At 41.1% G+C, this 12,500-nt stretch overlaps 2 protein-coding genes across 2 annotated transcripts in view; both read left to right on the forward strand.

The window, feature by feature from the left end:
• Positions 1–9,226, forward strand: part of LOC138021146 (protein NLRC3-like) — a 29,339-nt gene extending 20,113 nt beyond the window's left edge. The window contains exons 4-7 of the mRNA XM_068868008.1: positions 1–665; positions 4,880–4,972; positions 5,766–5,846; positions 6,710–9,226. The exon at positions 1–665 is cut by the window's left edge and continues 62 nt beyond it. Of these exons, the coding sequence (XP_068724109.1) occupies positions 1–665; positions 4,880–4,972; positions 5,766–5,846; positions 6,710–9,219 (3,349 nt within the window). The 3' untranslated portion in view covers positions 9,220–9,226. The remainder of the gene's footprint in view (positions 666–4,879; positions 4,973–5,765; positions 5,847–6,709) is intronic.
• Positions 9,227–12,008: 2,782 nt separating this feature from the next.
• LOC138021147 (uncharacterized) overlaps positions 12,009–12,500 on the forward strand; it is a 516-nt gene continuing 24 nt past the window's right edge. The window contains exon 1 of the mRNA XM_068868009.1: positions 12,009–12,500. This exon is cut by the window's right edge and continues 24 nt beyond it. Coding sequence (XP_068724110.1) covers positions 12,009–12,500 — 492 coding nt within the window.

Raw genomic sequence — 12,500 nt, forward strand, 5'->3', positions numbered from 1 at the left:
GCCCTGGAGATTTTTTTTCACACTTGTTTCAGATGCTGTTGATGGAAAAACCAAGTACACAGTGTTATGTTGCCTTCTGGTCAGGCTGGGGTCGCAAGTGTTGAGGCATGTGTTTGATAGAGTAATTCATCCACAAGACCTTTGGAGTACCTTGAAACGTGAGCCAGTGCACTCTGAGCTTCGGTCTCTTCGAAAAGAAGGAATCCTCAGTCAAGAGCAGTGGAGTAAATTGTATCCAGTTGAATGCTCTTCAGTATCATCCACAAGCTTTGACAATTCTCTCTTGATTGTGCTTCTGAGGACAATCTGTAACCTGAGTCCTCCAGCCACTGGCTGGGATCTACTTCCCCATTCCTCTGACACTAGCTGTGAGTCTTACATTGTACGTTTGAAGTATTGTGTGAATGCAGTATCGGCCCATACTAAAGAGGCCTCTGTTAGTGATGGTGAATTCTGTAAATACAGAAAGCAGATCCAGGAAATGCTGGTAGGATTGGGCGGAGCTGAATATGAAGATGCCATTCGTAAAATGGAGGAAGAAGAAATAAATTCATGGGATGAGGAACATTTCAAAGAACTTCTGAAGCAGTGGAAAGATAATGACAACAGAATTAAGGACAAACTGAATGAGGGGGAGTGTAAAATGAAGACTTCTAGAGCTGCAGGTTGGTTGTTGGGAGTGAAAACTTACTAGGCTCAGGGTGTGAAATTAACTTCTTTTTTGGTAGCCACTTGGCTCCTAAATTTTTCAAAGTGGTAGCCAATTCCAAAAAGGTCGTCGGCATTCTTAAAGAGAAAGTTAACACATTTTTCTTACGCTGTCATTGTTCTAGATAGACCCTCCAAAATGAAGTTAGCAAAAAGATCTTTTGATTAATTTTAGCGATTCAAATCGAAGAATGGTGACGTCCATTTCTTAAGAATGGAGGATAAATTGCTCCTGATTCACACAGTCACCCAAAATTGCCCAGCCCACAACTGAAAGAACAAACTCACAAACTTAAATAAATTTATTCAAGTTCAATACCTACAATCTCGGACAAAACTGTTGAGACAGTGACACTAATTCACCTCCATTTTGACACACCCTTCTTACTCCCCCCTTCCCAATCCCCTTCTCCTTCAGTCAATGTTGCTTAGTATTGTCATATGTTCTACAGCATATTTCCGACCAAGATAAGGTAACATTGAGTTTGGGGGGAGGGGAAAGAGTGGCTTTTAAGCTGAACATTTGGATAAGTGGTTGGAATACCAAAAATGCCGCTTTGTCTCAACAGGTTTTGTCCGAGATTGTCTGTAACATGTAACGTTTCTAAAGCCGAAAAATGAGAAATTGTTTGAAAAGATACGTTTTTTGACAGGTTCCTAAGCCATGTTTTAAGTATTGGAATTGTTGTCTTGAGCAAAATCTTATAGAGAGTTGCGGATTTTAATGTATCTGTTTGAAATGACTTTCTTAGCGCGATCTTTTATTACTGCTTGACGGGCGTGTTGCTCATTTACCCACACCAAAAACACACTTTGAACAGGACATTTCTATCGATATAGAAACAAAGCAACATCTCTCACTCTAAAGGCCCCATAATGTTTGTTAAAAGTGGACAAATTGATGATCGTCAAAGTGACATGATGGCCTGTAGATGGAAAGTAAATCCCAAGGGAGTAACATAAGGAATTTACTTGGTGTCTTCCAGCGACTTTATTTAACGTCTATAAAGTCTTTCAGCAATCATGAGTCGATTAACATGTCATTTATAGAAAGGAGCTGTAGAAATATAGCTACGGTTAACAAGAGTTTTTGATGGTTAACAGACATCGCTCGCATTAACAAGCAATTGAAAGAGTCCTCTCCTTAAAGATGTTGCGTTAACCGCTGTTAACCGTTGAAACTTGCTTCAAACTCGCTGTTAATCGTGTAAGTAGGTACGAAATCTTCAAGAAAGCCATATTAAATTATAATTTGACCAGAAACATCCACAGAATATCAATTTGAAGTAAATTTTCCTTCCTCGTTCGTGACATTTACGATCATCCAGTCTTTGAGTAAATAAATGATAATTGAGTTAGAGCATTCCATTTATTTGTAAGTGGGTTTCTCAGACTTCTCAAAGGGTGAGTTTTACACCTTAAATCGAAACTGTTTAAGATATATAACTTCTAATATTTTGTTCTGTAGCCTTTTCCTCGGAATATTCGATTATCCATCAAGTCTGGTAGATATTGATTGTTTCTACTGGGAATGTCATCAGTGTTCTAATCACACGGGTGGAAAATTCGTCGTATGTTTCTTTCCTGATGTTGAAGTTAATCGCCTCTCTGTGAAGTTTTGACTTCACTAAATGAAATAAATTTTCTGTAGGATTAATGTCCGGGCTTCTGGGCACTGGTTAGTATGTTTAATAGCTGAGAACCCCTGCGTTCCAACATATTTCGTTCAGAGACACAATTTTGACTGGGGGCTCCACCCTGAATCAATGACCGGGATGTTCCCGTTCTGGCCAGCATACACATGGCGTCATAGTTGTTCTCCACGAAGCAAGCAAACAACTCACCATTCATTTTTTCATACTGAGTGCACCGGAGGACTCCTTTTCCATAGCTCTAGAAAAATAATAACTTTTATGACTCTCCCGCCTTTATGGTTTTTTAGCACCCTTTTCCGTGCCACTTCTATTAAGACCTTTGCATTTGTTGCATCAATTTGGCCCTTGCGGTCCCCTTGCTAGGTCTACTAAATTGGTTTAGTGGTAGAAACTCACCCTATGTAGATAGAAAGCTATGTTGTTTGGCCACACATCCTTTTGATACACAAACATTGCATAAGTTCGTCTTTTCGCCTCAATTACTCTCCGGAAAACTATACTTGCAGTGTAAGGACACACAATTCTTTCCTTTTGTGACCTCACTAATGAGGTTAATTAGCTATTTTTCCTTACAAAATTATATCTCGAGTCACACTTACTGAACTGTCCAAAAATTGTTGCCCTGGTTTGAAAAACTACAGACTGAACTAATGCTATTTCTTTAGGTTATGCGATCGCAGACAATCTCCGACAAAACTGTTGAGACAGTGACACTAATTCACCTTCATTTTGACACACCCTTCTTACTCCCCCCTTCCCACTCCCCTTCCCCCTCAGTCAATGTTGCTGAGTATTGTCATATGTTCTACAGCATATTTCCATCCAAGATAAGGTAACATTGAGTTTGGGGGGAGGGGAAAGGGCGGCTTTTAAGCTGAACATTTGGATAAGTGGTTGGAGTACCAAAAATGCCGCTTTGTCCCAACAGGTTTTGTTCCAGATTGTAGCCATTACATTGTTGAAAAAAGATCGTAAGTAATAACTAATAAGTCAATAAGCATTTTTCCAACAAATGGAAGGAAAAGTCTTCTTACAATAACAGTTGTCCTTTCATTCATGCTTCATAAATGATTGTCCTTTATAATACAGTATGAAGAAAAACACTTATTACTTTAAAGACAACAAATGAATGTTTACAACATGAGCTTGGTGGACTGCATGGTCTATAGTGATTGTTATCATTAAGTGACATTGCCAAACATGGTTTTACAGGCCGGAAAAAAATATTGTTTCGCAAAAGAGTTAGTTTGGCTGCAAAGGCAGCTCTTCAGGAATCAATGCCATTGCTATTTCTTCTGCTGGCAGACCCAGGTGGGCCTTAAAATGAAGACGTCTTATGAACTCTTTTTGTTCAGCATATTTGGCCTCCAATGCACGAGCAAATGCCAAAATATCTTCTTCCAGTAACTGCTGTCGTGATTATTTAACTGATTAAACAGATCATTACAATCACTTTCCACACATCCAATACTTTCCTCGTTCATTGTAAATTTAAATGTACAAACTCGACACTGCGGAATGTGGTTGCCAGATGCGATGAAAGATTAGCCTGCAAAATTTGCACATGCTACGAAGTGGACACTAGGTTGAGTCACATACAACGTTCAAGCTCACCTAAATCCAATTTGTCGTCTAGTTGTTGATGTGAGAGGTGCATGTGCTGCGTTTTGCAAACAAACTTAACAAGGAAGTTTGCCGCAGATTCATCTTTGAAAATCTTCTTTATTCACTGTATCTCTACGTAAGGTATGACAAAGCATTATAGTCACCAATTCGGCGACTACCTTTCAGGATTTAGTCACCAAAGTGAAAAGTTTAGTTGCATTGGTGCCTTTATTAGGCGCACATTTCACGCCCTGACTGGCTGATGTTACAAGAGCATTTTGAAGGATTGATGTCTTCTGTTGAAAAATAAATAAAGTAAAAGCACTAATTTTCTTAGTTGCCCTACTTGTTTATTACCATCAATTACCAGCTGCATGGCATACAGTGTAGGTTGGGTGCCTGAAATGTCTAGTGGTAGCCAACTTCTAGAAGGAAAGGGCTCTCATGCCTGGGAAACCCTGGCAATCCACGCACAAAGGGAAGAGAGTGCGTGATTAGTCGATAAATTAACACTGATAAATAAGATCAGTCAAACGAGGCAGCCAGGAGGTTGGAAGATTACTGATAAACATTTCTCAAAATGCCAATGAATCCTTTCAAAACACAATGAATGACAACACAATGTGTTTCAATCGTGCATATTGGTTTGAAAACCTCACAAGATCCAGGGGCATATGTCTATTAATCATCTCTGCAGAGTGCTGACCATCAAGGATGGACAACTGCTCCTTGTGGTTAAGTCTAATTTGACTGCTTTACAATAAACAGGGCTTCTGATAGGATGCGATAAAATTGGGGAATTATGCACCAATTATGCGGGAAGTTATGCGATTTCATTAGTGCAAATTAAATTTTTGCTGTTGCTTTTTCTATTAACCTAACAACAGACCATGTTGATTATTTTATAATAGATTGTGTGCAGCCAGAAGCAAGCTGTGCTGATGTTGTTTCAGCAGCAGCAGCAGCAGCTACAGGAAGCAGCACAAACACTCATCATGAACAAGGTAACTACTTCATACAGATCACTGAAAGATGTCTGGAAGTTACTTAAGTCGAAATTGGATGTTGTGTGATAAAACTAATCAAGAAAGGATTAGTGTCAACAATAATCAAACTGGAGTTGACCACATGCAGCTGAAAAATCTGTTTTGGTCAAATCTTATCCAGATATAGCCTGTAATTATTGTTACAGTTGCATTACTATTTTTGCGTGACATCACTTAATTTCTTTAGGTTTTTTGTTTGCGGTTAAAGGGGGTGTTTTTCGCACGCCGTTTTTACGTATGCCCTACATTTGCGATGTACTATCTTGGGGTGTTTTTTGTGCTGTTTGAGTTTAGTATTTGCTATATTTTTCTGATAAACAATAATGAAAACCTTGTACTATTTACATGAAATGATTTTCTCTTCCACTTTCAATATACCAACTTACCTACTGTTTCAGTTTATAATTATAGGTATTACTGTCAAAGTCCTAGTTACATGTATTTCTGCTATTTTGATACAGATCTACTGACTTGGTTTGCTTTCTGATGTGTGTTGTCTTTGATTTTCAGCACTTGTACTATGTTTTCGAATACAGCTGCATTTACATCTCTAAATTATAGTTTATTTTAGGTGATCAATTTCCTAATTTAGCTTAGTGCCATTCTCTTCCCAGTCAGCTGTGTCATAAGGGTTCTTCCTTCTGTCTAGTTTCTAAATGTTAATATAATTATTTGCCTTTGACAGTGCCAATAAAATTCTTGCTGTTTCTCTTGTTATTAACGTGACAGCGTGTTGGTTATTTTACAATAGATCCTGTGCATCCAGAAGCAAGCTGTGCTGATGTTCTCTCAGCAACTGCAGGAAGCAGCGCACACAGTCAGCAAGATCAAGGTAATAAATTCAAATCACTGAAAGGAAATGTCAGGCTACAACACAAGACATGCAAGCTCCTTTCGTCTTCCCTCCTTTTCGTCGTTCTCTCTATTGATAAAACTCGCTCTGCATCTCCGGCATCCTTCAGAGAGAAACTTAAAAATTCTATTCCAGACAAGTATTAATTCTACCACAGATGAAGTAAAACCTTCGTATTTTGTATCTTTTTTAAATTAATGTCCATCTGGAGTTTCATGTGAGTGAACCATTAATCTTTTTTTCTGGCATCTGTTGTAGTCTGTAAATCTAATATACAATGGCAAAAGTAATATAAAATAAAATAAGGTAAGTAAGGTTTGGAAGTTGCTTAAGTGGATGGTGGAATTGTTTTGTAGTTAAACTATAATTAAAGGATTAATTTTCATTCAGGAGATATGTGTGTTATTCCCCATTAATATTACAAATTACAGTCAATTATAGGGAGAATATTATATGATAACCACTCCTTGAGAGAATTCTGTCTTTTTTCGAGTGGATACTTGACCTGTTGTTACAACGTTTTTTCTGAACAAATGATATCTTGTGTTGAAAAGTAAGGAAGTATTTCACCATTTGATACATGTAGGTTTTGGAACCCGGATGCATGAAAGGCGCAAAGATCAGTCTCAAACTCATGACGTTTACATTGCAATGGGAATAAGTAATTTGCTTTACTATCAAACTACATTTTTTCGTAGTGTTATTTGTTTTTCAAATATTGCTGAATACGGGACCTTCCATAGTGTCAAAATTAAGAACAGAATAAGGTTGAGGTTAGAGCGAAAAAAAAAAAAGATCACTGCAGGCAACACCTTTTTTAAAATTATTTTTGTCTTTTGCAGATTTACCATATTCTGCCAGTATTATAGAAAGGGTCCGTCAGCTCTACAGTACTCGTGAAAAAATCATTTTTCCTGTTCCATGGCTTGATGACTTTAGCTTTCCTCTCGATGCTATTTTTACCAAGTTAAAGATTTTGGGCAAAGAAAAGACACGGGGAATATTGACTGATGAAATCACCAACATGACAGCTATCTTTAAAGGACATGAAGATTGTGCAAAGCCACGCACGGTTTTAATTGAAGGAGACCCAGGCATGGGAAAGACGACCTATTGTCAGAAACTGGCATATGACTGGGCAATGAAACGAGAAGAATGGGACAAGTCTTTTCCCGAGATTGACGTTCTGTTGCTTTTAAGGTGTCGTGATATTAAAACTGATATTTGGGAGGCCATTGATGACCAAATTCTTCCTCTTGATATTGACGAAGAAGACAAGGAATGGTTCTTCAAGTTCATTCGACAAAATCAATCCAAGGTTCTGTTAGTGCTTGATGGACTTGATGAAATGGATTCCAGTAAAGTTGACGTGTACAACGACCTTCTGGAAAGTAAAGTGTTACCCAATTGCCACATTGTTATCACATCACGCCATGAAACTGGTAAGAGTGTGAGGCGGTACTGTGACACCCTGTGGGAGATTGTGGGATTTACTCTTGAAGACGCAAAGAACTACATTCTTAAGTACTTTAAAGGCATGGAACACTTGGCAAAAGAGCTACTCAAACAGCTTGACTTTCACTTTTTTGCAAATGTAGACTTGAGACCGTTGACACAGAATCCTCTTAATACCGCTTTGCTTTGCATCCTTATTGAAGATTTCAATGGTGTACTTCCACCGGAAAGGACACAGTTGTACACAGAAATTGTGCGATGTGTTTTGTTAAGATATAAAAAGAAAAATCGATCATCGACAGGCAGTGATGCTGACCTACTGGAAATTTACAAGGATGACCTGGTGCAGTTAGGATGCATGGCGTTGCAGTCTTTACGTAAAGGAGAGTTGTTTTTCGACGAGAATGAATTTAAAGGCAGTTCCAGTAATTTGATCAAGTTTGGGTTTCTTTCGATCCAGACCGGTGGCAGCAGGAGGAAACCATCCTCGCGCTTTTGCTTTCTGCATAAAAGCTTTCAAGAGTTCTTTGCTGGCTTTTATCTTGCTTATCAGATCCTTGATGGAGACACAGATTGTAGATCAGTAGTGACCGATGAAAGGAACAGGAATGAACTGAAACAAGTGGTTTTATTCATGAGTGGTATTTTGTCCGCAACATCTGAAGAGATGACAGTTTCGTTGGTGAAAAGCATAGCAGAGCTTGCGAGTTCGTCCGATATGGGAATGAAGAATTGCAAAAAAGAAATTTTAGAATTAGCACTTGATTGTATATTGGAATGCAAATGTCATGGCGGTAACCTTCCATCTAAGTTACTTCAGACCTTGGGGCAGACCTTTCTTGTTACATACCTAGCTGTGACATGGCCTAGTCGCCGGAGAGAAAACCGTTTTTGTGAATTTCTCAAAGTCAACACATGCTTGACTACTTTGAATTTGAGTCATGCCAGAATTGGTGCGGCTGGTGTTAAATCCCTCTCAGAGGCTCTCATAGTCAACACATGCTTGACTACTTTGAATTTGAGTCGGACCAGAATTGGTGGCGCTGGCGCTGAAGCCATTTCTGGGGCTCTCAAAGACAACACGTGCTTGACTACTTTGAATTTGAGTCAGAACAGAATTGGTGATGCTGGCGCTGCATCCCTTTCTGAGGCTCTCGAAGTCAACACATGCTTGACTACATTGGATTTGTTTGAGAACGAAATTGGTACCGCTGGCGCAGATTCCCTTTCTGTGGCTCTCGAAGTCAACACATCCTTGACTACATTGGGTTTGTGTGAGAACGAAATTGGTACCGGTGGCGCTAACTCCCTTTCTGTGGCTCTCGAAGTCAACACATGCTTGACTACTTTGGATTTGAATCACAACTATATTGGCACCGCTGGCGCTGAATCCCTTTCTGGGGCTCTCAAAGTCAACACATGCTTGAGTACTTTGGTTTTGAGTGACAACTACATTGGTACCGCTGGCGCTGAAGCCCTTTCTGAGGCTCTCAAAGTCAACACATGCTTGACTACTTTGAATATGAGTCAGAACAGAATTGGTGCCGCTGGTGCTGAAGCCCTTTCTGAGGCTCTCAAAGCCAACACACGTTTGACTACTTTGGATTTGAATCACAACTACATTGGCACCGCTGGCGCTGAATCCCTTTCTGAGGCTCTCAAAGCCAACACATGCTTGACTACTTTGTATTTGAGTCAGAACGAAATTGGAACCGCTGGTGCTAAATCCCTTTCTGAGACTCTCAAAGTCAACACATGCTTGACTACTTTGGATTTAAGTCAGAACGAAATTGGAACCGCTGGCGCTAAATCACTTTCTGAGGCTCTCAAAGTCAACACATGCTTGACTAGTTTGGATTTGAGTAACAACGAAATTGGTGCCGCTGGTGCTGACTGATCGGGATTTTTTAAGTAGTCAGGCATGAGCTGATTGACTACATGAGACAGAATTACGCTGACTGATCTGGATTTTTTAGATAGTCAAGCATGAGCACATAACCGTTTGCAGGATTGGCCTACACTGCCACTCGAGACGATGCTCATCTTTAGGGCCATTTTAAACTACAGAGGAAACTGGGTCCTGACCGATTAAAAGCGGTTCGGAGACAATTTTTTCTTTACCGTTAACACAGCCAACGATGTGGTTTGACTCATCATGATCTGATCGGAACTCTTGTGATTGCGTTTCATCGGATGTAGCTGTTGATTTGAAATCCGATAGGGTAGAGTTTTTTGACAGGTTTTGAGGTGAAACGAGACTTGTAAGCGAGGAGACAGTGAGACTGATTGAATTAAATCGAAGTGACTAAAAGGAATCTTTTGTGAGTTTGAGTGTACCCCACAAGTTCGGTACATTTGTTGTGCTGGGATCAGGATTTGGGAAACGGCGGAGACAACGAGAGAGGAATTCATTATTTTGACTGACCGCGTGGCCGGAGCAGTAAAGTAATCACATCATGGACGATAGAGCACAACTTTCGGAGGCGATGGTGCGGCTGGAGAAAAACATCGATAAGGAGGTTACGAAGCTGAAATACTACATGGAGCCATCGGAAATAACGATTACATGGAGATGGAGATTGCCATAAAACAAGGGACCCAAATAATCGGATCTTATTTCGCAACTAGAAGGCATGAAGTTGGACTTTGGAGTTTCAGCGCGAGATGTTCGACAATGGAAGAAAGATAAAAAGATTGGGTTTTCTCCCTTTATACAGGAAAAGGACAAAATTTCTGAGATACTGTCGACTAAACAAAGAGAAAGAGACGATGAAATCGAAAGGCAAAATTGGGAGGCCAAACGGGAGCGAGAGGAGCGCGTGACACGAGAACGACAACAACAAGAGAGAGAATTCTGGGAGGAGAAACTGAGTTACGCGTGGCGGAGAAAAGGTTGGAGATGCAAACGGCCGCAAGAGCTACTCGCGCAAAGCTTCCCAAGTTAAGGATCACACCCTTCAAGGGCACATCATCAGATTGGATCCGAATTGAGAATATGTTCATCACGCAAGTACACAGCCGACCGGTTTCAGATGGAGAGAAATTTGGCTACTTGCCTGAGATGGTCGTCCCCAAGGTAAGAGAAAGAGTATCTAACCTTAAACGCAGTGCTTTGGGCTACAAAATGGCGTGGGAAAAGATTACAAAAGGAATACGGGCAAACTAAGCTTGTAGTAAATGCCCACATGGACGAAATCATAAACTTGACGCCAGTAAGAGGAAACAGTTACGATAAAGTAAGAGATTTCTATGAAAGATTAAGCAAAAATTTCGATGCCCTGCAAACCCTGGGGGAGGAGGACATGTTGAGGGGGTTCGTGATGACGACACTTAAGAAGCTACCCCAAGTAAAACCCGACCTAGTTAGAGTTGACCATAATTGGGAAGAATGGGACATGGAAGAACTGATCGAGAATTTGCAAAAATGGCTCCAAAGAAACAAGGCTGATGACTTTTCGGCTGAAAGTGGGAACTTACGTAGAAGGGAACGGCACTGGTACACAAAAGGAAAGAGGGAAAATGGCCTCGAGCCTAGAGCCCCCTCTTGTCTATACTGTCAAGGTGACCACTGGGAGGAAGCCTGTGAAGTTTTCAATACCTTAGAAAAAAGAAGGCAGTTCTTTCACGAGAAGAAATTGTGCTGCAAATGTGGTTGTGAGGGTTATCGAGCGAATTACTGTCGAAGTCGCCCCTGTTTCAATTGCAAGTTGAAACACCACACAAGCCTGTGTGACAGACCTTCCTTAAATGGACCGATTGATGGCACGGTGTTCACCGCATACAACCCTGGCTCAGAAGATCGATCGTTACCAGCCATCATTCCGCTGAAGATTCAGAGAGTCATCTTGTGGGCTTACGTGGACACGGGCTCTGGAAGAAACTTCATATCGAAAGAAGCAATCAAGAAGCTGAACCTGAAGCCCAAACGCCATGAGTCACGCCAATTTCTCACTATCAACGGTGTCCAGAAACAGTCCATGCCCATATTTGAAGTGAGACTTGATTCCTTGGATAACAGAACAAGTGAGCAAGTAGAGATCACTGGCAGTAAGATGGAGGATTTCACAACCGTGAGAAGACCAACTGTTAGGGAGTTGAAGACAAAATACGAACACGCCCGGGACAAACAATTTTACATGACAGCGAATGAAGAGTACCCTATACACATGATCTTGGGTGACAGCACCTACTGCAAAATACGAACCGAACAAACATTCAAGGGACGTCCCAAGGACCCCATAGTAGAGGGCACGACGTTCGGTTGGATCATACGCAGAGGAGAGGAGTACGCAGACGACAAGTGTATGTACGTCAAGGAGGCTAGCGAGTACGAGAAGCTCTACAGTTTAGATGTGTTAGGAGTGGAGGACAGAGGAGAGGATGATCAGTCGGACGTGTATAGCAGTTTCAAGGACAGTAGACGGCCGATACGAAGTGAGCGTGCCTTGGATTCCAGGTAGTTCCTTGTCTAGTACAAACGAACAGCCAAGCAGGAGACGCCTAATCAGGGTTGAAAGGAAGTTGAGCCAGGACCAGAAGTTGAGAGAAGATTACGAGAAAATAGTGCGAGATCAGCTAGAGGAAGGAATAGTGGAAGTTGCGCCAGAAACGCCGACCGGAGACCGCACCTTTTACATGCCACACAAACCAGTCGTTAAAGAGAGTGCAAGTACGACAAAAGTAAGAATGGTTTTCGATGCCAGTGCGAAACCACACCCTCTGGCCAACAGTGTAAACGAATACATGTACACGGGTCCATCATTGCAGCCCTTACTGTGGGACATTTTGATCAGAGCACGCGTGTCCACCCATCTTGTTCTAGCGGATATTCAAAGGGCGTTCTTGCAGATTGGCGTCAGAGAGGAGGATAGAGACGCATTCCGGTTTCTGTTTAACATAAACGGCAAAGAACTACACCTGAGGTACACCAGAGTCCCCTTTGGAGGAAAGTCTAGCCCATTTCTGCTAGGTGCTACCCTCAACTATCATTACGATCAGCAAAGCGAAGAATCTCAAGAAACCGTCCAGGCCTTAAGGGAGAACACATACGTAGACAATTTGATGCAGACGGGGGAAGAAGTGGAGGAATTAGAAAAGTTCAAAAGGGAAGCAACCAGTGTCATGGAAAGTGCAAAATTTCCTGTCCACAAATGGGAATCAGACGTTGAGTACCTTGGA

Source organism: Montipora capricornis, chromosome 10 (genome assembly GCF_036669925.1).
Source record: "Montipora capricornis isolate CH-2021 chromosome 10, ASM3666992v2, whole genome shotgun sequence".
Lineage (NCBI taxonomy): Eukaryota > Metazoa > Cnidaria > Anthozoa > Scleractinia > Acroporidae > Montipora > Montipora capricornis.